This window comes from Misgurnus anguillicaudatus, chromosome 10, assembly GCF_027580225.2.
Source record: "Misgurnus anguillicaudatus chromosome 10, ASM2758022v2, whole genome shotgun sequence".
Lineage (NCBI taxonomy): Eukaryota > Metazoa > Chordata > Actinopteri > Cypriniformes > Cobitidae > Misgurnus > Misgurnus anguillicaudatus.
In genome coordinates, this window is record NC_073346.2 from 5,690,282 (window position 1) to 5,718,115 (window position 27,834).

Consider the following 27,834-nt stretch of genomic DNA (forward strand, 5'->3'; position numbering starts at 1 on the left):
TCCATCATTAATGTTGAGTCCAGGACAGGTTTGTGCAGGTGACAGATGGTGACCTAATGCCACTGCTTTCTATACAATGATTTTTTATTAGCCTTACGCTGCTAATTTTCTAGAGCCGAGAGAATGCAAATGAAGAGGTACAGATGTTTCCAAAAAAAACCTGCCTGTGCCGTATGGAGCATCTCTCGCTCCGTCTGAACTCCCTCTGTGGCTCTTTCACAACATTCAGCAGAAACGGTCGGAGTACATCAACCAACACATTTGCAGAAACAAAGCACAGACTTTTACACTTTCTCCCACTGGATATACAGCGTACAGTACATTTCCTCTGAGTCCTTTAAAGCAAAGCTGATTCGGGCCAGATGCCTCTCTTCACCTGCCTTCTGACTCGTATCGCTCTCCGGGTCACATGTCTCTGTTTGTCATCCGTACATGAAATAGTTACTCCACACGCTCTAGTTTCCATGCAAGGAAATTCGTGGGCCGATGAAAGCCGCCTTTTCTGCCCGCGCCTTCCCCTCCCCCTAATTTCCTCTTACTCCACACGCAGACTCTGAATGGGCCTTTATCTCCCCGTTCGCCGAGCTCTTATCGGCAGAAAGGAGGAAATCATGATTCCCGACTTCCATTCTACCCTCCTTCTTTCAATCTATCTGTCTTTATAGCTGCCTCCTTGTAATATATCCTCATCTCTGGTGCTTCATGACTTTATTTCAGCGTGCGCTGCCTGAGGGATCGGTTTTTATGTTAATACTTTCATCAGAGGGATTCTGAGGCGTTTTCTTTGTGCTTTGGTCACCCATGTATATCTCATAATATTAGCGCCGAGACTCGACGGCGAGGTTAAAAATCTCCGGATGTAAACCTCTGGAGGGAATTTCGATCAAACAAAAGAAAGGAGAAAGCTAACAGACGCTTCTTTAGTCGCTCTCTCTTTCTCTCTATTGCTTCCCCGCAGTTCGCTCTCGCTCTCTCATCAAAGGTGAGAATTGTAATGTCTGTCTTCTTAACCTCAGGGAGAAAATGGCCAGCCGTTCTCCTCAATGACTGTGCAGACATTATCTTCTCTTGAAAGCAAAGGTCAAGTGCTAATTTCTGTGCTAAAGCTCTTAATGTTTTCTGGCATCCATTATTAAGAGACGCAGGGAGACAAAGAGAAAGAGACAAGTTGGTCACAATTAAAGCAAATTTGAGCAGGATTAAAACAGCACAAGGTAATGGCCATAGACGTGCACAGATTAAGAGAGAGAGAGAGAGAGAGAGAGAGAGAGAGAGAGAGAGAGAGATGTGAAAGTAATATGATTATTGACCGAATGTGCTTGTAAAACTGACATCCACATCTGGTTATAAATGAACATGGCCAAATACAGGGAAAACTAATTCAAATATCCTATACTGTACATCACATGATGCTTTCAAGTTGAAAAAATAAAATGGTAACCATCAATTCTGAAAAGCCTTTTGTCATTTACTGTACCTTTTCTTAAGTCCATGGACACCAGCCTGGGGTGCGTTTCCCAAAAGCATCGTTAGCCAACGAACATCGTAAGTTCCATCGTTACTAACATCGTTCAACGATTTGGTGTTTCCCGAAACCATAGTTCAAACAAACATTCGCAAACTGCATCGCTAACTTTTGTCGTTGGAACGACAGCTCTTCACCTTTCGTTAGAAGCATCGTTCCTTGTTATTATCATATGTAGACTTACGTTGATCATGCTTTTAAACAAAATAAGCAAAAAACATGTAGGACAGTCTATATCCATCATTCTAAATATATTACAATTTTATTTAAGTCTTTATATTTGTAAACAGAATGAAATCGCTGCATTTAAAAACTGCGCATGTGCTTTCCGCCTAATTCACAACATCTGCGTACACACAAATTTGTTAAACTCGTTCTAATGTTAGTGAATATGTAGTCTTCTGAATAAGTGGCCCTGTGCACAAGGTTAGTAATTTGCATAATGCAGGTCCCAAACCTATAAGGGCTTTCCACAATGCAGCAAAAAATTTGAGAAGTTTGTCACCGAAGCAAAAGAGACAAAAATGTGATTCATTATCATATTCATTATCTGTAAAGTTCTGTTTTGCTTTGGTAGGTTTTGCTGTCGGAGGAAGAAGCCAGATGTGCTGTGTGTCCACCGGCGTAACAGATATTGGAAAAAAAAGAAGTAGATGAGATGCGATAATGAATTTACAAGAGATGCGCATCTGTATGTAAAAGTAAACAAGATAGGAGGCATAGCTCAAGTGATTGACGTTTCTCATTACAAAAGATAATATAGATCCACATCTTAAACATTGGGAGGACCAAAACATTTAGGGCTATATGAATGTATAAAATAAAAATCAAACATTTGGGGGAACATGTCCCTCTCAGTGTCTATTGTGGTTACTGTCCTGATATAGATAACAAAACCTCTGTAAACATGTTGGGGTAATGAAAGTAAAAAAATACACAAACCGAACTTTGCAGTCTGTTTCCCACTTCAAAGTCTAATGAGTTATTTCACCTGTTTTTCAGAGCAGAAATTGATCTTCCAAACCAAAATAAAAGAGAAAAAGAAAACAAAGCAGAAAGGAGAGGTCTGGGAAAAAGGTTTTTGGTGATAAAATAAAGACGAGCAAAAGAATGGAAGACGAAATTTCTGCCTTGTTAAAAAAAGTCACGCTGTTATATACGGTTCTGTATGTAAAAACACAAGCAGAAGTTTCAAGCAGTCCTCAGTTGATGAGACGTTATGTATTTCAGGTGTAGCCTGTTATCTGGACCTGAAAAGAAGCGGATTGCATTGTGTTGTGCATTCTTTTTTCCTGATGCAAACAGGTTAAGTGTAATTTGATTTAGCTATGCTTGGGTAGACGGCATTGATCCAGGTGAATCTGACTGGTCAAGCATGTAAAGAAAGAGGAAGTGGAAATCTGTGCTATAGCTTCACTTGACATTCCCAGATTGGCCTTTACTACAAACGCAATCTATACAGACACATCATGCCTGTCTTTGAGAACTGAATTAGAACGAACTTTCAGCAGTCGATCTATATTTTGTCTCTATCTGATCTTTATTATGGTTGCGTGGTATATTGATATCCATCCCTTCAGAGTTCATTTAGAGGTGGCTTACACTTGGTATTAAGATACGTTTTCGTTGATCGGATCACAAGTGGACAAGAGAGACACATGCACGTTTACACCTGGTCTTTAAATCATTTGCCTCACTTTCGACCGCTTCTATCCTGATTACTTCTAGGGGATGGTCTCGTGGCCTTAAAGGGACACTTCACCCATTTGCATTAAGCTTTGTATTGTTACGGCGCATTCACACGGGGCGTCAGCGTTAACGCTTCCCATTCACTTTTAATGGGTGACGTCATGCGTTGCCGAACTGAATTGTGGATCCGTCGGCGCCGCGTCAGTGCCGTTGCTCGCGGCAGAAGTTGAACATTTCTCAACTTTACAAGCGGCAATGCGTGCGTCAGCCAATCAGATCGCCTTATGCAAATAACCTAGTCAGAGCCAGCCAATTACGTTTATGGAAGACCGGAGCATGTGTAGCGGCCACTGTGATTGGCTGTTGGCCAGGCCTCAGACAAGCCTTCCATTAAGCGTTAACGCTGACGCCACGTGTGAATGCGCCGTTAGAACCCCAGTCATGTTTTTGAATGGTCGTGCATCATTTCCTCAGTTGCTGCTGAGACAGGAGAAATACAGATTTCAGTGTTGCACTTCCTTCTTTCAATGATATAAAAATCATCATTTTGCATCATTGAAATCAGGAAATCCAATATCTTTGTTGAGACTACAAACACCCCTTTTCTCGGTCAAATAGGCACTAAATTTGAAATGTATGTTACATTTCGACTACAAATATGACACACTTTCAATTAATGTTTCTACGGGGGAAATGCTCCTTTAAATTGCTTGCTTAGTCTACGAGTCCGTAGGATGTCGCATCTGTCATTTTTACGCTACACAGTGCGCTCATTAGCGCCCCCTTTGCACCCTTGATGTGGTCTTCGGCAAAGCTTGCACTGCTGCAGGCTCCCCACTCTTTCCCAACCGAGAAGTCCTTGCAAAAGAGCGGACGGATTTTTTATTAGCCGACGGATGGGAGGAGTTCACACTAATGGCCAACTTCTCTTCCTATTTCCGGCGTGATGCTCGAGTCTGTCCTAAAATACAACTCTGGTGCACCCTCGTGGCATCGCGTCAAGGGTCCCTAAAGTCTGCATGATGTCATCAAAATGTGGACTCTTAGAGTGTGCCATTTGGGACAGGGCCTTGATTGTTTGTATTTATCAATATGTAGAAGAACGTGTATGTGTGCAGTGTTTCTTTACAAAGTAACATCGCCATCTACTGGCAAGCATAATACATCAGATTTAGTGATTTTTGCGATTGTTTTGACAAAATTGTGCTGTGTAATGTTTCAAAAACGGAAAGGATAAACACTTCTATTTTTCAGCACAAGTGTTGGTTGAGATTTGTAGCTGACTTCATCATCCATAATAATGCGCTTTAAAAGATCCCGAGAGCTGTGAATGGTGAGTAATATCGTGTCACACTCGTTTACCAACAGAAAGAGTTCAGAGATCACCCGGTGAGAGGGAAGAACTCAGTGTAACAGCAGCATATCTTTCCATATAAATGAATGAATTACAATTAGGTTCAGCACATGAAACCTTTAATGGCCACAAGTGGCCTCGTCGAACAAAGCTAGAAATGGTCAAAGGTGACATTTGCTATGTATAGTGACATTTGTTTTAAAATCACATGTATGTTTTTGGAAGTAATACAACACAGAAGGAGCGTAAAGCCACATTACAACTTCATTATCAGAATACTAAAACAACAAACTAGAACTTAGGGAAAACTACTGTGCCTTCAAACAAGGGCATGGAGAAATGACACAACATGATTTGAAATTTGCCATCTTTGAGCTAATCTTCATCATCAGCATCATCATAAATGTAATGCGACTGGTTGCTCTGGAGCTGCAGGAGGAAGATCATGACAATACAACTTGACATGTAATATTCTGTCATAAATATCAAGAAGAAAAAGAAACCCTTTGTAAAGTAACCGTACCCAGAGGATCTGAATGAAGTTATATCACAGTGGGGATGAATGGTTAGGATTACAGCAGTAAACCTCACTCAGCATAGCATACTATTAGAGATCTGTAGAGATTTTCATCTCTATTCCCTGAAGTATACAGCACTTATTTACATTCTTCAGCACTTCTCAACCATAGACACCATCTGAGGCACTCGACACGCTCTCCTAAACTAGTCGAGAAACTACTGAGCGCCAGAGGTCCCTAATGTCTTGCCGAGCATTTAAGAATTATGTTTAATTTAAGGGGAAACATCCTTTATTTATTTCTCTCTCTCTTTCACTCACTCACTCTTCTCTCAAGTCTTCTCTTCCAAAGAACTGATGAAGTCTGACTGTGACATCTGGGGAAATCAAAGCTCTGCTCCCATCCTACGATAGAGGAACACACACACACACACACACACACACACACACACACACACACACACACACATGAAAGCACGCACAGCTCTCAGTGTGTGATTCCTCTCAACCCAGGCTGAAGACTGAATGAGGAGTCATATTGAGTTCTCCTGCTCTCAGGGTGATAGCGTTCTCTGCGGGGATCCTGAGAAACTAGATTACACCATTAACCATAAAAGGGTAAAATAGCTTTGACAAGAATCTGGTGGAGAAATACAAACACAAACTTGCACATTTGAAGATATGTGTGTACATACAAATACAGTGCTTTTCCACGTCGAGCTGAACCATTCTGAAAACGGTCAACGGTTATGCCTGGTTCGACACGGCACAAGTACAAACTCAGTATTCCCAGCATGGTTCTCTAACGGTGCTGAATCGTGCCGATAGATTACATGTAGTGACATCACTGGTCAGGATCAGTCATTAATTTGTCCTCTGCCTACGGCCTAGTCCACACGGACACAGGTATATTTATAACCGGAGTTTTCCCTAAAAAAAATCCCGTCCACACATGCTTGGTTTAAATTAAATATCCATCCACACGATAAAGCAAAAGCACGCTATCAAGCGCTGTCAAGAGCATGCCACACCAGCAGGCGGGGATATAACCCAAATCGTGTTCTGCAATATAGTGAGATAACTGAGCATCTATCTGTATACATGTTAGAAGCCCTGTTAGCACAGTTATTATTAGCAAGATACGTCCGCCATTGCACAGAATCATCAACAAAGCAGTCAGCGGCGCACACTCTGACGTCGCAAGGCAAAACCCCCGGTTTTACTCTCTACACGACACCACTGTAACCGGGGTTTCTTAAAAAGCTCACCCTGGCCGGGGTTTTCAAATATGCTCGGTTTCACTGCCCTGATACTGCGGTTTCGTGTGGACGAACGGCGAACCGCGTGAAAAAACTCACGGTTATAAAAATACCTGTGTCCGTGTGGACTAGGCCTACAAGTTTCTCTCTGTTGCTTGTAAAGTGTGTTGTTTGAGCAAGTAAACACAAATCAGGTGAAAAGTAGTCCTAAAATCGAAAAATAAATCCTTCATATTGTGCTTACTATTTACATTGGATATCGTTTGTAAACTCTTGCGTTACCAAAACAACGCTGGGCACGTTTGTATTACATTCTAAAGAATGCTATTATCAGATCCACAGTGGATATGAAACCATAACTGTACCGGCTCGGTCAGATCGGCACGAAAGGTGGCACAACTAGAACAGTTTGGCGCAGTGATGCAAAACTTTATAAATTTATAAATTTTATAAAAAGGGTTTGATATCGTAAGAAATTGTCAGATTCCATTCCAGTTCTGCCTAATGATTCCCGGGTTGTGATTCCAAAGAAATATGAAAAATAATGCACAATACTTAAACAATTTAATTTGTGTTTATTTATCACTGTCAAAATATTTATGTAATGTGAATTGATATTTTCAGTCACTATATCATTTGTTCCTGTTGAAGTAGTCCTTGTAAGCTTTCCTACCAGGTGTGGACATGTTAGGAGCAGAAGTTCTCAAACATTAGGAAACACTGCATGATTTAAGATTTATGCAGTGCTGAAGCAAGTGTTTGGCCGTATTACTTGTACAGCCGCCTTTGCAGGATATCATTTTTTTGTTATCGTTATACCTGAATCCACACTTTGTTTAACACTAAGTATACAAAGCATACCTCAGCAGTGAGTGTTTTCTGTGGTTAGTTGCGTTAATTTGGTTGCGTGACTGTAAAGAGTTGGCTCACTGTGATTAATATTCATGACATGGCTATTTAAAGTGACTGCTCCTAGCGCTTTGCCCGTGCATCGCATTGGAACCGCTTTTAGAACCGAAACTTAAGAATTCTGTGCGGTTCCGATTTCTTTAAAAAACAGAACCGGCTTTGAAAAAATCTGTCATGAAATTGAGCTTATTAAAAGTTAAGAACATCATGATCATGTATGGCGTTTATTGCCTGTTTTGACAGGTCAGGTGTGCAATAAAGCATTTAACAGCCCCGTGGTATAAGACTGCATTAAAGGTTGGTAGGGGCCTGACCATTCGACCTGTCAATCATCTCAAACTGATGTAAGCTAGTGCAAATGAGATGAGAGTGCTCAGATAAAGGCTAAGACTAGTAAATAAATAACAACTTTTATTTCTGTTCTTCACACAAATCTGAAAATCCCTAACTTTACGATACATGACATATAGATATATACGAATACATGACAGCAGAGATGTGCATTCGAGTCACATTTTAATAGACTTCAGACTTGACCCAAAAGACTTGTTTTAAAACAACTTGAGTCTTTTATCCTTAACTACTGATATCAAAAAGAAGGAATATGTGTCTTATTTGTCTGTCACATATGCTGTATCGCTGTAATAGTATAGTGCATATGAAACATCGCAGTGATGTAGGCTAAGGGGTTGTCCACACCAAAACTTTTAAACGTGGCTGAAAACACCTGGACAATGCCGAATGCCAGCTGTTTTTTCAGCTGAGTGCCAGCTTTCTTCAGCTGAGCACTTTGGTAGCTGTGATACTCTAGCTGTAAGCCGGTTGGTTGCTGTGGTAATTCCCCGCCCCTCCTTCACTGTGATTGGACAGAACTGACATTGACAAGGGGAGCTTTTCACCCAAAGTTGAATATTTTTCAACTCTCGGCGCTGAGCGCGAAAAAAAACGCTAGCTGCTGGCTTATTTGAAAAATGCTGAGCTTCCATTGGAAACAATTGAAAACATGCGCTGGCCGCAAGCGTAAAAGCTTTGGTGTGCACGTCGCCCCTAAGTTCTGTCTTTATTACTGTCAGAGGGAACTTTAGGGATATCAGCTACTGTATATGCAAAGATATGGGAAATAAAAATACCGGAACGACAATGGTGTCAACAAAGGTTAGTCACATTAACTCATTATATAGATAAATTATACTGTGCACACACTTGTAGATTGCTATTGTCAGCCTGTTAAAACATAAACCAAAAATCAAATCTAGCACAGTGTTTATGTTTTGTATAGTGTATGCATAATATGAGAGGGAGAGAAAAAGAGTGAGCGAGCACAAACGATTTTAATATGTATAATTTTCCTGTATTTTAATGTATGACAATCAACATGATGAACTCATCTATTTATGTGTAATCTGCGCTTTGGCGGGTTAGTGCTAGCGAAATCCTGAAGGAAATGCTACAGTTTATTCAAAGTATCGCCAGAGATAATGCGCATTTCTGGAAAAGTCTTCATCTCCTCCACCTCACGCACACACACACGGGCACGCACAAACCAGTGTTGCCAGTTTAAAGAGTGCAGCTGACTCATGAAGACTTCAAAACATTTCCATATTATTTTGCTCCTCATTTGTTAACAGTTTATTTGACTGTTTGGATATATTAACACAGGGTGACCAGATGAGATTGGCTGAAATTCGGGACAGGGGGCAGATGTTACGGGGGATCATCCAATAAAAGTTTAATTTATTTATTTTATTTAATAATAAAAGATAATACATTTCAAACTGAACCAATCATATTAATATATGTACATGTGCATATAAATAAATTGATATAATATGTATAGAAGTATTTTAATAGAACACAGTGCCTCGACGAATCAGACTCCTTCACGCGACTGGCTGTCACTGCCTGCACTTTCAACTCTCCTCGCGGCTGCTGCAACTTTCGCTCTCTACTCTAAAACAAAAAGGGGACAAAAAGGTCCTATTGTCTTTGTGCATATAGATGAATTAGATAAATTAATAGAAACAAACACCTTTAAATTCGCACTTGAGCTATAGTCTACCGAGGTTGTGGAGGCTCGATGTCATATTTTGCGGAGCTTTTAACTGCTGCCAGCACTCCCATGACTTATCAGTGCATATTTTAATGCGTGCCTACAGTATATATGGTGCAGGATGCATTTGATATTTTGTATCAATATGTAGACTGGACAAGTTCGCCTAGAATCCCAGTATTGCCTACTAGTATCCTGGTTTTCCAAAGATCATAGTACTGGTCAGAAGTTTGGAAACAGTATTTTATGCTCACCAAGATTTGATCAAATAGATATTGTAAAATATTATTACAATTTAAAATAATAGTATTTTATTTTAACATAATGTAAAGTATCATTATTCCTGTGATGGCAAAGCTGAATTTTCATAGCAATTGCTCCAGTCAGTGATCCTTGAGAAATCATTAAGCAGAAATTATTCAGAAATCATTAGGCAGCAGAACTGTTCCCAACCTTGATAATAATGTATGTTTTGTTTCTATAAAGCAACTATTTAAGTAGAATTTAAGTATGAGAGTACTTTTTAAAGAGTCATGAAATGGCTTGAGACTCGACTTGGACTTCAGGTATAAAGACTACAAAGACTAAAGAATACAGCTATTTTATCTAGACAAACAACTTTTGATAAGATGTAGATTTTCCCAGTAGATTAATGACTAAGTGTACAGAGTCAAAAAAAAGAGAGTCATTCTCAATGATGATTGGCCGAGAAGACATAACGTAAGAAGAGATTATTTTTTTGCAAGTAGGGAAACAGCAACTGCCGAAATTATAAAATCTCACAAAATGAGCACTGTTTTTATCCTAATCCTACCCCAAACCTAACCCTAACCCTAAACCCAACATCTAACGAGATTTAGGCCATAGCTGTATCCCTTCTAGCCAAAACCAAGAGATAGAAGACGTGCATTATCAACATTTGCATTCTCCTCACAATTAGGATGGTAGACGTAGGATCAACAGATAGATCAATGTATAGAAGCCCTATGATTGCAACGACCATTTGAAGTGTCACTAAATGAGGAAATTAGCTTATATTATGTGATTTATTTCATTATTGATCGTACAAAGGTCAAAATTATGGTACAAATACGATAATTATCATACATTTGGCAACACTGAGCAGATGCCACATGCCATATAAACACACATTTGTAATCTTTAAATTTAAAATGTAAACACTTTTATATTCCTTCAACATGAAAATCACTTTTTGGATTGTGAGATACGGTGGAGAGATTTTGTTTTGCAATTTCATACCCTCCCATATGTACAGTATGATGTACATGTTCATGGTCACATAGAACTAAGATGTTTAAGATAAAAAAAAGATATATCATCTTGCACCTCCTGTTTTGTTTTGATCTTCGGTGGGAATGCGTCTTGGCCAGAAATAATAAGCATCCTGATGTACTCCCATCCGCTGGCAAACGGGATGATTCTGTTTGAGCTGTAGGCTACTGGACAGACTATTGATTCAGTAGTTTCAAATGATAACTGGAGTAGAAGAACGAGGAGCGGATGATGAAAAGAAAGAAAAGATGAAAGATTTTCCCTACACGACAAGGTTAATCTGCTACTGCTGATACACACACATTCATAGATCTGTTCTCACCGTGTCAGTTTCAGCTCGGAGGACGTTTGCTGCTCATCATTCATTTAAACATCTTGATCATTCTTCAAGGAAGTGGCCTACAACCTACTTCAAAAACGACAGGTTTGAACTTCATACCTCCAGAGAACCGCTAACATTCTCATTGCTGCTCCCGCATTTAAGATGACATTTCACAACTGGATTTATAGCATATAGGCAGAAATTCCCTGTACTGGCTAGTCGTAGTGAAAGAACAACTTTTTCTGATATCAAGCCCTTTGGCTATCCATCCATATTGATTTCTAGGAGTAGATTTTAAATCATGTTTCTGGAGTGCACATTGTGGTCTGTGTGGTCGTATCCCACAGTCACATTATTCTTAATAGTATTGACTCATGACAAATTCATGGAACATAAGGGAACATTTAAGGTTTTCAGCCCTCACATCAAAGAAATATTATCACAATCATCATAACATAAACTGTGGCAGTAAACATTAACACTTGGGGCCCTATTTTAACCATCTAAGTAAACCCCTGCATTTCAGCCCGAGCCCAACACGCACAGCCGCACATGCACAATTGCACATACCACTGATCCATAATTGACCTATCCTATCGGTAAGCCCCACCCCTCAAATGCAGATGAGCCAATGGCAGTTGAGTATCAGTTGCACTGGGACCAGAGCTCGGACAACACAGGGTTTCAGCATCATAGAAAAGCATTGTAAGATCATAAGCATACATCGATTTTATTGTGTTTATGCTGCCAAAATGGTAAAACAATGTGTCTGGGGTATTTTGTAACACTATCCCAGGTATCTTGGGAGGATGCAGAATAACATTTATTTTATACCATTTGCTAAACCCAAACAAGAAAAATATCACTTAAGTACAGATCAACAAGGATGTATAAATTTTGTTCTAAAGTAAGTCGAAGGAACAATGCTTTAATCTGTGCTAACATCACCTAAACTTATTTAATCGCAATCATTACATACTAAAACACAGTGGAGGCTCGTGACTGCTCATCCGAGAGGCGCAAATTCAAAATAAGTGTTTGGAGTGTCATGTGTGTTGCTTGCGTTTCCAAAATATGTGTTTGGAGTGTCAGGTGAACCATGCGCATCACGTGTTTTGTCAAAAAAACTGCCTGCTGCACACGCGTCAAAATACACGCTAGACACAGTAAACTCTGATTACGTATGAGATTATCGAGTATCTGGCAAACGCAAGTCTTTTTTATCATAAACCCTTTAGATGCGTCTGCAGCAGGCACTTATTTTAAGACACTTGATGCACATAGGATCACTCAACGCGCAGAAAACATATTTTTAAAAAAAGGAACCACACACATGACGGGCTACATACATGTTGTGACGAACTTCGCATCGAGCGCCCTCGAAAAAAGAAGTCACCGGCCGCCACTGCAGCCTCGCCTCTGGTAAGTTAGATAATGTTAGGTAGGTAAACTTCAGTGCCTCTCCATATTAAACTGGTTAAATGTAAATGAATTTAATCTTACCCTGCGGTACATGAACAGTTTTAATCCTGATGTCATCTGCAATCGTGACGACAGTAACATGAGGCTTCACCCGCTTGCATTGTGATCTGTAAACCCTCACTTCCAAATTAATCTAGTTTCTCACCATATTTATATTGAAATCTTTATATTATTATCCCTCTGTGTCATATTTAAGTCCCACTTCAATGCTCCTCGATGAGAGGTGGTCCTTCTGTGTACAAAATAGTGATGCAACAATACACTTAGTTCACGGTTCAATACATATTTCGGTTCTTGTCCACGGTTTTCGGTTCAGTTTCGGTTCTGATGCCTTGGCCTATTAAAGTGTTTTTTAATTATTCTGTGCTTGGGTAACAGGAACAGCGAGATGTTAAGAAGCAAAAATACTTAATTCGTTTTAATTGCAGTTCTCTTTATTTTTTGTAAATGCAAAATCATCTTACACATTTCTAGTGTATTGATACAATAATATAAGATACAATTAAATAAAGACATATAAAAATGATATCCTATTCAAACTGGGGAACATGTGAATTCATTACATTACATAAAGTTGCCATTTTATATACCTGTACTTAGTAAATTAAACTTTACATTGTAAATAAAGGCTATACCTTACTGCACTACTGTTAAATCCAACATCATGCTGTCTGTGTAGAAACCAAAAATGCGTTTCTCAATCAAGATTACTGGTGGGGTTTATGTTAGCATCATGCGCATTCTCTTCTTGAGTTGAACTTTTTGAGGACGGAAGACGTGTTTGAGGCAAATAACGCGCGTTTGCATTAATAACAAGCCCAATTTGCGTACGTCGCATTGCCCCACGTGAATTTGCATCTTTACATTGATGTTGTATGTAATCTACACGCGCAAATAATTAATCCACACCTCAGATTTAAAAGACAGTCGTTCTGCTGCTTTTTGTTGTCGTATTTCTGTTGGGGGTGTGCGCACGCGAATGAAATCTGACACCAGCATTGCAAGCAAAGTTCAAGCAGAGTTAACGCAGGTAGCGCACAGTGACTGGATATCAACTCGCTGTAAGCGTGCAGATCATGCTGACGCGCACATTAACAAAAGTGCAGGGACTATAACAGATTTGTGACAGATTTGGATGGACAAACCGAAAAACCGCAATTCACATGCGCGTGAACCGAACGGTTCAATAATGTATAGAGAATTGTGGCATCCCTAGTACAAAATATATCAAAACTATCCTGGGACAAGGTTTTCAGACTGAAAGCTCCCATCGTAAGACAGCTAGCAACCGTTTGTTTGTCCGAGTTGAACTAAGGGGGGCGGGGCTTAGCAGAACGTCAATTGGACCTGGTGCGATGGTGTTTAGTGTCCCCACAGCAGGACCGTTAGCGGAGCAGGAGGAATTATAAAAAATAACCCAAACCTAGTCTGGCAGTCATAGCCTAGTGGTTAGAGAATTGGGCTCATAACCTTAGAGTTGCTGGTTCAAGTCTCACAGGTTGTGACTGAGGTGTGCGTGTGTTCACTATTCACTGGATGGGATAAGTGCAGTGGTCATACATGGGTTACGTTGGAAACTATGTCCCTTTCACTGTAATACTGTTTTGCATTCCCACAGTAGACAGTATTATTACATCCACATATCACACTTAATTATTTAGTTTGTAAGCCCCTTCTTACTAATGCTGAACTAATGAATAATGTACTGTATTCAAGATCCTTTACACGTATTGACAGCGATAGCAGACAGGTACTGACAGAGAGAGATTAGGATCATGACATTGCCAAGATTTCAACTCTGAAGTACAGAAATACCTATGCTCTCAATTCTTCATGACATGGATTTCACAGATTCTGGATCAGTCTGACATAATTGTATGACACAGTTTCTACAGATTATCAGAAATCTTCTCAGCTGTAGTGTATATTCATACTGGGAATCACACCTTAAAGGTGTTTTATTGTATTCCGGTGAGTGGGAAGGCCAATGAAAAAATGTGAACTCATGAATATTTGAGACGACTTGTGCATTAGTGACATGGAAGTAGCCATTAAATCATAAATTGTGGTTATGAAGGGAGGCACGTGGTCAGCAACAATACTCTTCATTTCAACTGATGATTTATTGGTATTATCAGGCCTAAAGTGTGTCAGAAAAACCTTTCCCACAGCATTACACCACCACCATCAACCATTACTGAGTCCATGTACTGCATGTTTTTTTAGGCTATTGGTGTCAGATTCAGACCCTACCTTCTGTGTGCCTCAACAGAAATCAAAGGCTACAGTTTTTCCAGTTATGTTCTCTGTAACCTCAGATTTTTATTCTTACTGACAAAGTTGTGCCCATAGGGGTCAACACTTTTAAATTCCCACATGCATGCAGTATTTTTATTTTCAGATTTCCCACAATGCTGAATTTGTTCAGCAGAATGTCACTGATGCATTGCAAACTGTTGATAGATGTAATTAAAACATATTTATAAAGGGTGTAACGATGATGCTTGCTATGGTTCTCAGTGATTTTATGTGAAATGGTGCTACATCTAAAAGCCAGAGGGCGCTCTCATGCAGAATCTCAATATGCGCTGCAGACAAAGAACCAAACACACGCAGCTACTGTATGGCTGTCTCTCAATGCCAAGAACGCAAAGAACGGACTTGCGTTGTCGTGGAGATCGGTGTTGCCAGAGAACCTCGGAAGAACGAACTCAGAAGGTCCCTAGAACATAGAACGCACTTGTGAGAATTGAGATGTGTACGATCTTCCTGTTGGTCACCTGACCTCCGCCATTGTTTTGCCGCAATGACTTCTGGGGCGTAACGCGATTTCAGCGTGTAAGTCTGCACTCGATGCATCCTTGATATCAAGAACACATCCGGGTATTTCCATGCATCCTCTGTACTTGCGTTCTTGAGAATTGGAATGAACTTCGACAGTTAATGATGACGTAGAGCGAGAACACGAGGACGCAAGATCGCTGAAAAACGCATATTGAGAAACAACCCCCGACACGCAGCTCCAGGAAATGACTTAAAGATATTTTTATATTGCTGTTCTTCAAACCATTTCAGGTATTTTCATGATAATAAAGAATATGTATAATGATTATGTTTGACGAGTGTTGTCTTTTTGAATGCATGTTATAAACGACTCAAACTAACAGTGATTTCAGATTGATAAGGACTTACTGATCAAAAGGCGTAGTACATGAAATAGCTGTGAAAAATATCAACTGTGCAATTCAGAATAGTTATCTGCAACGTATTATTAGTGTATATCGGCATTTATCGGTGTACCCCTAATATTTATATAAAAATAAATAATGTCATAGTAAGAAATTAGTTATTGAATGTACTATATTTCACAAGTTCATAGTAAAGCATATTTTGCGTTCTGTCCGAGGGAAGGGCACCAAGCTCAGAATTGTAGTCTGAACTCAGAATATTCCCCCCTCCTTAACTGGGATAGATTTACAAGCAAAAAGAAGTTAAGCATATAACATTTACATTTATGCATCTGGCAGATGCTGTTTTCCATTTACATGTATTCATTTGGCAGACGCTTTTATCCAACGTGACTTACAATGCATTACAAGGTATACATTTATTCAGCATTTGTGTTTGTACATGGCTCTATCACTGAGCTATACAGGAGCACAAAGCTCTCCAAAGCATTAAACTTTGCACCATACACTACCATATGAGCTACAGGAGCGCAACGTAATGCGCAGTGTAGGGGAAAGTTACTTTTAAAAGTAATGCATTACAATATCAAGTTACTCCCCAAAAAAGTAACTAATTGCGTTACTTAGTTACTTTTCATGGAAAGTAATCCTTACGTTACCTTTTAGTTACTTTTGCGTTACTTTTTCTTGAATGAGGCTTGATGTCTTTCAGGTCTTGCAGGTGTTTTTTATGACTGAAAAATTCTGCATTCAGAAATTCCATATTTCATCACAAAAATGTTGAGCTTTGGCCTGCCATCTCAGTTTTTTGACTCAAACTGTTCCCACACAGGTGTGTATGCATAGAGCGCATAATGTGACTATGTTTAGTTTTATTCAGTACATAATTTTTTATTGAATTAATTTAACTAAAAAAGTAACTTGCATTACTTTTTTTATGAAGTAACCCAAATATCAATGTGTACATTTAAAAAGTAATGCATTACTTTACTCGTTACTTTAGAAAAGTAATATTACATAATGCAAGTTACTTGTAATGCCTAAAGGGCTCATTATAGTTGTGCGTAGGTCCTACGGCGTAGCCGCGACGGCGTAGGTTCTGCGTCGGTTTTCATTCATACTTTTGCGTCGTCCTCCGCGTCGACGTGCAAACACCCGCGCAAACTGCTGGTAGGCAGTATCCACGCGTGTAACCACAGTAGCAGCGCGACCGTCAGAAAAGAAGAAGCAGCTTGGCAAGTTCACCCACAAACGAAGAAGAAACAGCAACTTGTTGTGTATGATTTGAGAAGACCAGCAATGTTGGAAGTAAATAAACAGTGACTTTTGTCTCCTCACTCCTCACCTTGGCTCATCTTTGTTTTCACCGTCGCAAACGGAAATACCTATGACGCAGTTTTTTTCCCTGACGGGAGGGGTTCTGGTGGACCAATCACAACGCTTGCGGTCCGTGTAGAACTGACGCGCTGTTAAAATTTTTGCGAGGTGTACGTCAGGCTACGCAGAGCTACGCACTAGAGCTACGGCGTAGAACTTACACACGAGTATAAATCGGGCTTTACCCCCAACACTGGTAACGCGTATACAACAAAATGTATGAGAGTTTAAAGCTGTAGTTCAGTGTAATACGTTAGTTGAAATATTGATAAATCTCATGTTTTTTTACAGTTCTCTTCTGTTTTTCTCCTCTGACATTTAGCATTTAACACACGTCACACATGAAGTTTTGTTCTTGGCGATTATGAGACAGGATTCGATTTAGACCAAAATAAGACTGCTTGTATCATTTACGAATCAAACAATCCCAGATTAAGCTTCAGAAAAGGCACTTAAATGTTTTGACAGAATAACAATAAGAACAAAAATCATTTTTAGGTCCAAGAAAATGACATGCTGTATACTGTCAGCATCAGATCCACACACATTCATCATACAGTAGCTCTTTGTAACATAGAAACAGACAATTTTTAGCCAGAGATAGAGATTGTTGTGAGTATAATGGAGTAAGCATTTGCTTCATCGCCTGAAACTCTGCCTGTGAAAGTGATTTCAATGTAACTCCTGCTGAGAAACCAGACGGTCTGGTGTTTACTGTATTCACTGGCTGTTGCTTCTCTCTTAACTAATTCTTTCTCCTTTTCACCCATTTGCTGTTTGCTGGAGTTACACCATATGAATAAATCACTGCTCTCGGCAGATTTAAAGACGCTCTGACATTTTTCGTATACCACCCTAAGAAATCGTGTCCGGTGATGTAAGCCGTGAGTCATCGGGAGCATAAACCTGCTTTGCATCGTACTGATCTGAATATCTCATCATTTTTGTCCATCACATTCATACCACATTAACAAATCATAATAAACTTGTGATGATATCTACACATGGTTTCGCACCATCATAACCTCTTAACTCATTCTTTCATTCGTGCCTAATGACTCATTGTTATTTATACAGGCCATTCTCCTGCAGTTTCATTGGCCGTCCTGACACCTGCAGTAAGAGACTGAAACTGTGTCGGGTCTACTGTATATCCCTGTGGCACATAACAATCCTCACATCCCTCTCTGGATATAGCATCAGAACAAAAATAATCTTTACTTATCTAACATCTAGTCTTTTACTGAGCACAAACTGAAGTTATGAATGCCATGATGCTCCCAATATTAGGTACTCAATCTTAAATATAAACAATTCTTGAACAGTATTGTTTTTTTACAAACCTTTAAAAATCAATACTGCTTCAACATGAAATTCATTTTTAGACATATTTTGCTTGTTGACTATTTGCAAAATGTCAACAAGCAAATAGTCGACTTTTCATAATGCAGGAAAAGTTTGAAGTCTTTTGTATGAGGGTTCTGAGTATTCATCTGTAACACAAAGTGAATGGCTGTTGGGTGTTATAATGAATAAGATGTGGAGGAATACAACACTGGAATTCTAGCATGAATGAGAAAGAACAAAATAGACCCCAGACAATATCCATTACAAAATGCATTAGAAGTGATATGCATGAAGCATGCTTGGGTGCAACACTGGTCTGGATGGTCAGTTTTATTTTTTGCATATGAGAATAATGACTGGCTGGTGAAAGAAATCGGCAGAGTTGAAAAAGCACCTGCTGTTCAGTTGTCCATTGAAGTTGTGTGCATGAGAAGCATTTAGTGCAGCTATGATCAATGATCCAGAGAAAGATCAGAAAAGAGGTTTGCTTGAATAACCGAGGAGAGTAAAATGAATTTACATACTGTAGGTCCATGACTGCAATTAAAATCTGCCCATGCAGTACAGTGCGTTTCAGTTTAGTAACAGTCTAGTGGAGAGTAAAGGGGGATACCAGAGGCAACACATGGCCAAGGCAAGATAATACGCCCAGCTTATAAGGTAACTAGAATAGGAAAAGTAGATGAACACATAGAAACAGAAAGCACTGGGAAAGGATTTGGTCAGCCAGGTGACGGTCATTGGCCCACAGGATTTAGTAAGTGATAAGCATGAGAGGAATGAAACAGGTACAGCCTGAAAATCCAGTCCTGTGTGAATATAAGTAAATACGGTCGAAGAGGTAAAATATGAAAGCGTTGATATGTTAAACTGAAGTGAATCAAACTATCAATGCTGATAGATCGGTGTAACACAAGAAAAATCCGGTGGTGCCCAATGGACACAAACCAGAACACAAATGTTATGTTCTTATTAAAGGAACTTCAGAGTCCTGACAGTGAACGTGACAAATGCTCCTGTTAAAGAATCAAGCTGTCCAGTGTCAAGAAACTTTATCAACAGATGAAAATATGGGGTGGCAATAACATGTGAATGTGTGAGGGGGCAACATAGAAACAAGACTGTTTGCCATTCATCCCAAACATCCCACGTGTGAAATTTTTTAATCAATCATGTCCTTTTCCTATGGAAGAGCAGGGGCGGAAGTACCATTTTGCAGAAAAACTTAATTTTAAAAGCTAATGTTTTAGACAGAGATATATTTTTGCTTTGGTCAATAACTCACATGTGTGGTCTATCAATACGAGTAAAAAATGTAAAAACGACTTCAGTATAATTTCACTTTGAACATAAGTAGCACATTGTTACTTTTGACCCTAACAGCTGAGATGAAAGTAACACAACAGAACAAGATAGATTTTTGTTATACTTGTTTGTATTTATGTTAATATGTAAATATACTTTGTCATTTATCTTTGCAAAAAATGATTAAATTAAATTTTTATTTTAAATTTCAGTTTCATCAAATGTTTCAAAAGCAATCCGACAATACAAACTTGAATTGTTGAGAATAAAAAAAATTCAACGATACAAACTCCTATAAAAATTTTATAAAATCAAATGAGAACAATATAAATGTTCAACATAATGCAACAGTATTAGCAGTATTAACAAGTGTTACTTTCATCCTGACAGGAACAACTTACATTTAAACCCGATTTACTTTTATTTTGAAAAACTCTAATGCTGCGTTTACACCAACCGCGTTCGAGGCATCAAAATCGCGTCTACCGCGCCTAGCTTGAACAGTTTGAATGCATTTTTCCACGTGTCTACTTCGCTCTAGACACGTGGAAAAAGCTAGCATTTGACGCGCGTCAAAGGCAAAATCAGCTTCCTGTGGGAGGGGCAAGTGCTATGCGGTTGTCTGTTTGCAAGATGGCTGATGTTGATTGTGCATTTATCGAGAAAGGTACCGGTTTGTATTTGGTCACCTTACTATAGGGGAAAAATAAATGGCACGGGTCGATAAAGGTCACATGACTCAAAAGTGAAATGTGTATTAACTTACCAGGTTGCCCAATGTCCTCACTGACACTCTTCCAAGCGAGGTCCTTTTTATTGCTGTCTCTATAGAAATAAGAACTTATGTCGTATAGCTCCGGGTGACTGCTTACGGACAATATCAAGCGTTCCTTCATGTTCAATTAGTGTCAAAGCAAAATTCACAAAAAGCACCATTCGCAGGAATTGAGCCGGAAGTGCGTCTACTGCGCCGCGCCAAATGCCTCTTCCGCACCGCGAGACCTCCAGACACACGTCAACGTGTCTTCACATTGACTTAACATTGAAATCAGCATGAGAAGGCAAACTTCAAGATGTGTTAGAGCACTAAACAACCCGTAGATTGATCAGTACAGTAACGCATGAAACCAGAAACACAACGCGTTATTAGAAAAAAAATTGCTCTGGTTCTCCTCTATGTCTGACTGTGCGTTCACACCAGATGCGGAAGAGGCGGCAAGCACGAGTGATTTACCTGTTCATGTCAAACAAGTCAATGCAAAGACGAGCGGATTTAGAGCGGATTTTCGCGCCACGCTAACCAATCAGGAGCTTGCTCTAATAGTGACGTGATTACAGGAAGCGAGCGGAGGCAGAAATACAAAACAACAATGGAGGACAATCATCATCGCTACACAAGACATCTTCGTACTTTTACAGGAATTAAAAGGATTTTGTTTGGGAGAAAGTGAGTGAGGAGGTCGAACAATCTGGTAAGTTTACGCAATGTGAACTATATAGCAATGTTCTAATAACTCAATAGACGGAATAGCCGTTTCTTAATATTACCGGTACACAAAGTGTAGTATAAGATTAGTTTTGGCGAGAATATATATGTATAATATTCAAATCTGCAGTCATCTAGTAAACATAGTGTCTATTTCAACATCTGCTTAGAAATGAGTAGGTGAAAGCTTGGATCTGCCAACTTGGCAGAAGCCCCTCCCATGACACGAATTTATGCGTGAATGTCTTGAATGACTATAATTTCTTTCACGCGCGAATGAAGCGAGTAAAAATGTTCAAGCGTCCAACTACGCGCAATTAGTGCGTTTTTGCCGCCTCTTCAGCGTCTGGTGTGAATGCACAGTGAGCCTTCAGAAAGAAGACAGAAAGGTGGCTTTCACTTTCAGAAAACATCAAAGGTCTACCATTAGTAACATGAAAGATTTTATATATACAAGATTTCGAACACAAAAAGGATTCAGTTAAAATCGGAGTTACTGTAGGTGATGGAGATGATGACATTGTGTGTTTAGATGCACCTAGACCTTGAAACACGAGATATGAACTCTGTGCTCAGCATATAAACAAATATAGATAGCGGTGATGAGCTCTTCTTTGTCTGTCAAGGTCATAGAGTCTATGTGTCCTTGATGAAGTATAAGGTCATGGACACCACACTGATGAAAATAAACAGCAAATCTGCACGCACTGAAGCAGCATGACTGAACTCTCTGATGTTAAACATGTCGTGTGTCATTTCTGCACCACTAGTGGTGTCCAATAGAATTGCAGTCTTTGTTCTGTCCTCTTGGATCAATACCGTGATGTTTTTGGAACAGGCAGGTGTTCATTTTGTTTTGTGTGCTTTTATATTTGTTGTGTTATAATCTGATCAGCTCTGGGTTGTTATTTTCTCACAGTCTCTTCACGGCACAGCCGTGTTTATATTTGTTAGAGAGTTAATTGCCAAAAGGAGCTTGAGCTCTCTGTGCATCTTCTTCACATCTCTATTTACTTCACCTTAATTCATCCCAATTTCACTCTCTCAAAAGCCATTTAATTTCAAAAGCTTTAAAGATGCCTAAAATTGATAAGAAAAAATAGCAAAAACGATAGAACTTGAAAAATACTCAGAATGAAAAGAACAATTTCTTTTTACTAGACCTTGCCATGGGAGCAGTCTACATGCCACAATTAAACACCACGGCTTAAACAAATACAGTAGAGGCATGCTTGGCAGTGCCATAGGGTCACAGGGTTAATCTTTTTAGGAAATTAAGTTTACAAATAGTTTACTTGACTTTGCTAATAACGAAAGATCAGAAAAGATATTTTAACTAAGGGTTGCAATGGCGACTAATCGTTTGCAGAATGAAGGTTTTTGTTTACATCATATATGTGTGAGTAATAATAATTATGTGTATATAAATACACACAGATGCAAGTATTTAAGAAATATTTACATGTCTATATACATTTTTACATTTAAATACAATTTATATTGAATACTTAAGATTTGTTTATTATACATGCACGTGTGTGTAATTATGTATACATAATAATTATTACTCACACATATATGATATAAACAAAAACAGCCCTACATTTAACATAAAAAATTGTAAGTCTTAATAATTTAAATAATTTATATATATATATATATATATATATATATATATATATATATATATATATATATTTTTTTTTTTTTTTTTTTTATTAACTTATTTGTGTTTTCTTCATTAATCAACATACAATCATCACATGAACAAAAAAGTTATTTTACATAGGGGTATATAAGTAATTTGTTACTACCTTGTAACTATTTCTTAATCCACTTTTTATGAAATGTTTGAGGTAAGTAATATATATTTTTTAATAAGTTAAGTTTTGTTGTATTATAGAAAGTAACATGATTTGGAAAATGGGCACAAATGCAAAATACTTATTGCAATATAAGAATCAATGTGCTTCAACTGAAATTCATTTAAACATTGTGTGTGTGGTGTTTGATAGATCTGGTGTAAAAACTCACTGAATGTGAGTGAAACCGGTCAAGTAATTGATCCCAGAGTGTCACAGAGGAAAGATTTTGTTTCCTAGATTTTGATGACACGTGTGAAATAACACCTTTGTCCAGTTTGTCCACTTCAACAACAGATTTTCTCTGTACAAAAAGCATCAGTTTCAAGACCTCACTCGTTTCACACGCCTCTGCTGGTCTGGTATTGAAAAGCACAGTTACACAAGACTGTGTACACTGACACACACATACTGTATGTGAGACTAAAAGAAGTGCATCTGCTGTGTGCACACACAATGGCCAACATTCAGATATTTGTCTTGTTTTTCTCTGAAAAAAAAACCCCGTCTGACTTCTAGCTGTGTATCTCTGTCTATAATAATTACTGCCACTATTTTTAGGAACACCATAACAATTTAATGTCTGGCTAACAAAAATAAAGCACATCATATACATTTTTAAGGTCCGTTTTAGTTTTACAAGATTCATTAGCAATCTTAATTTGTTTACATGACTATAAAAAAGGCTACTATAATGCAGATCTCTAAAACAATGCAATGTACAGGGAGAAAAGATCAGAAGACACAGGCTGCATTATTAAAGAGCAAAATGCATTCCAACAATTAAAGTGCAAAAGCTGTAAATGTTTGTTTACAGGCTTCAAATAATTCCCTTGTGGTGCAATGCATTTTTACCCATTCCTCTAATTGCAAACCATGCAAAGCAATGATAAACTAAATTCAGAAAATCTCTCTGCAGATATTATGTTACATTAGTTCCACAGTTTAAAGCTGAAGGCAGTGTGAGGAGCTGAAGGAAGAAATTGCTGGTGTGCGATTATGTGCCGCTTGCAGTGTGTTCGTTGTCGTGAAGTGAGGAAAAGCGGCTTATTAAATCACATAATTAAAGGAAGCCCTGGGCTACGCTGAGGAAATCCCTGGGGTCTATTTGACATTATTTGATTGTATTGATTGAGGCTGGAAAAGGAGAACATTAGACAGCTCTTACCCCAGAGACAACGGCCTTTGATACGACTCTACAGATGTTTTTTCCTCGTTTCTTTGTCTTTTGGTCTTAGTAATAATTCTCAAGCGTTATGCGTTTTCTCCCATTAACTCTGTCAGGAAAGCACAGATCTCGTGTGTTCATTCTGAAAGGTCGTGCCGAGTTTGGATGGCCTTTCTCAAAGCATTCATTAAATGGTTGCTAATAGCAACGTGCAGAGGAACATCTATGCAGTGAAATATTACACTAAATCATCTCTAACTTTCTCTATGGTCTTTGAAATATTAATTCAAGTAATTGAAAGACCAGTCAGAGGTGAGTTAGGTTGGTCTCCCAAAAGGGTCATCGTAGTACCAAACCAAAACTAACTGGTTCCTTAATGCACCCTGTGCCATATACAGTACATCATATCTGTAACCCACTCAGTGTGACTCTTAGAGTTTTATTTAACCTTGAACAGATGCGAGAAGAGAAGAGAACTAAATGTTACCAGAGCAAGATGTCTCATTTTAATGGCTTACAGCTATTAAAGATTTTCTAATAAAACATTGACAATGTAACTTTATCTTCATAGTATACATTGCAACAACTGCTCTACATTGCCTGTATCCAACTTTTAAAGTATGGTTGGGGCACTGACAGAAACTTAAGAGTTCAGGAAAGTATTTTTCCACACAGATTTGAGTTGAAACGGGACGTACGCGCGCATTTTAACTCTTTCTAAAGGGAAAACATTTGAATATGTGAAGATAAGATTTTACATTTACCTTTCTTTCGGTGTTACTTTAAACACTACAGAAACACCAACAGATAAACGGAGAAAGCGAACCATGTCATGCACACATCACTCAAAATGCGTTTTGATAAAATGCTCTTACCAAATCTTAACACATGTGGCATCTCGTGCGAAAATCCCACGCATAGTAAAAGCAGCACATGAGTTTTCAGAGGGAAGCAAATCTTCATGTTGCCTGTGATGCGCGGCATGTCATTCCCTTGGACGGACCGTAAGATTCCCACTTATTTCTGCTTTCGAGGTGTTTTTGTTCCGCGATGCGATCACGGCATGGTCACGGAGAGAGATGAGGACACTCCGTCAGCGATGCTCTGCGTGTCCGTTTCACTGCGCAAACCTTCCGAGCGGGCGTCCATTTTACATAGGGCAGATCCTGGAGAAATCCATGTACGGCTGCTCTGAAAGACAGGACCAGTGACTGATATGAGCCGGTATCGTGGATCAGTTGACGCGCGGGAGGCTGAAGCTTTGGAAATGAACGCAGGCTGCTCGTGCGATGCTCGCTGCTGCACTGCTGCGCGCAACTGACGTCGAGCCGCGCGTAAAGCGCAGAGCCGCTGTCCACTTACAACACTATCACATCTCTGTCCTTCATTCAGAGCTTTAACATATATATAAAACTGTTAATTTATAACATAATCTCATTTCTGTCGTACTGGACTCATCTGTGTTTCGTGTTTAGATACTTTAGTTCAACGACCCGACACTGCGATTTGTCCACACGCTTTTTTTGCTCTTATTTTACTACTGCACATGATATGTTACTTTCAGAATAAACCACAAAACAATAACTAAACAAATTAATTGTGTTTTTGTTGTTACAATTTCTGTGTCATTTTATTTACGCGTTTAATATGTTTCTTTATCGTGTTAGTAGGCTAGTTTATGTAAAAAATACCACTTGTATTGTCAAAACCTAAACTTTATAAACTTTGTATTAGTCCTTCCACTATTCGGTGTCAAAGCCTCCCGTATTCATTCATTATGAATTTACAGTACAATAACTGCAGTAGTCCGTACAGCTTTAGTAATCTGGCAGGCAACATGATAAATGTATGTTAGAGTGATGGATGTTTTCAGTGACGAGATGACACTTTTATAAGAAGTTCACATGCGTGCGTGCTTGTGTGTCCGCGCGTGCGTGCAATTGACAAGAAAGCTTTGTGAACAGTCACCAAAGCAACCACTGTCGCCATTTGATTGTATTGATTTATTTGATTTTAAACGCTTGCGCATTTGATCAAACACTATAATGCTAGGCCTACATACATAAAGATCGGCAGTGTGATCGTCTGTGGGCAGGGGGGCTGAAGGCCTTTAAAGCAGAAAATGGCGTAATGAGAACGAGCCGTGAATTAAATCGCAGTGATTTCAGTACCGTGGACAGCAGCAGCATCAGTATCCTCATTCACATCCATGCCTGTCACCTCCCAGCTGAACGAACAGATGCTCTTTTATCCTTTCAGAAACATGAACACTCTTCTCCTCAAACAAATACTCGTTTATTGCACACAGGGTCAATTAGCTTTAATAATCCTAAAAAAATGAAGTCGTGTCGTTGTAGGGGTTTTTTTAGTTAAGGAAAAACGGAAAAACATTGAGAGAGGATCATAAAAAATGCGAATTTTTTAATGTGATGCATTTCACATCAGCTACTTGTGATTTGCAAACGAATGCTCTGATTAATCACAGCAACTGTGTAGTGTGTTTATACAAAATAAGTGCGTTTAAAAATGCGTGCAAAATAAAACATCTCTTAGTGTTGTTCCGCCTAAAGTATATTGAGAAATGCAAAAAGTCTCATCATCAGGGGAATGCACTGTGTCCACGCAATGTCATATTTTGTGTGTGTGTGTGTGTGTGTGTGTGTGTGTGTGTGTGTGTGTGTGTGTGTGTGTGTGCGTGCGCGCGCGTGCGTGCGTGCGTGTGTGTTTGTGGGATCATGTCTTAAGGTTTTAACGTGTTTGCTTTGACAGTTGAGATGGCAGCGTCACAGCATCTCACCATGACGCTTTTTATTCCATTACATTTTTTTACAAATAAATAAAAAAATCCTTACCAACGAATAAAAGATAAACTGATCTGTCCCATTTCTGTGTGACAGTAAAGTTATGAAAAATATGTAAGAGCTGATGGAGGTGTGCTTATCTCTGATGGCTGATGAAGTGTGAGGACAGCGCGATGGAGAGATGCAGGAGGAGACTCGAGCTCGTGAAGGAGACACGCCTCCTGTAGGACGAGCACAAATCACTGCTTAAAGACATGTTTGGAGTTAGGTCTAACTAAGCTAAAAAAAAAGCATTTCATAATTAGATAACAAAAATAGTGTATGTAAACAGAATGCTTATAAGTGTCATTTACAGTGTTGGGACTTTATCGTAAATTAAACATAGCTATTGGCCAATCAGATGCAGGGACTGGATCTTAAAAAGAGATATGTGGCCATGTTAAGAGATTAACAATATTGGCTTTACCTGTGACTGGTCATAATGTTTTGAGAGAGAGGGGGATGTTTTTATTCCTCAGCACAAGTGTCTAATATAAGCACAGTTTTGATTACTTGCCACCTTGTGCTTATAACCCGATTACATGCTGATATTTGGTGCTCTTGTACTGATGAACAGCACTCTTGCTTGTGTGATATTGCATAAATATTTGTTTGTGCCACAGCAAAATTGCAAGTGTGATATTGCTTTTATACAACAGTTTTTTTTTCAAACTAATAATTTTGTGTTTCTGAAAAATAATGTTGAGTTTCTGAAAAACTAATTTAACTGAAAATGTCTCTAAAACAGAATGGGAGCAACAATTCTTTCCTCTCAACCGTTCAAAGCATTGGATACTCTTTCAACACCACTACAGACTCGCACATGACTCAAACACTGCATGAGTGAAAACTAATTTTTTA

General features: G+C 38.9%; 1 protein-coding gene across 2 annotated transcripts in view; it reads right to left on the minus strand.

The window, feature by feature from the left end:
- grik2 (glutamate receptor, ionotropic, kainate 2) overlaps nt 1-25,614 on the minus strand; it is a 231,945-nt gene extending 206,331 nt beyond the window's left edge. The window contains exon 1 of one of the 2 annotated variants that reach the window (XM_055209417.2): nt 25,009-25,603. In XM_055209417.2, coding sequence (XP_055065392.2) covers nt 25,009-25,117 — 109 coding nt within the window. In that variant the 5' untranslated portion in view covers nt 25,118-25,603. Of the gene's footprint in view, nt 1-25,008 lie in introns of both variants that reach the window. The other variant, XM_055209418.2, reaches the window with a different exon arrangement.
- Between the last annotated feature and the right edge of the window lie 2,220 nt (nt 25,615-27,834).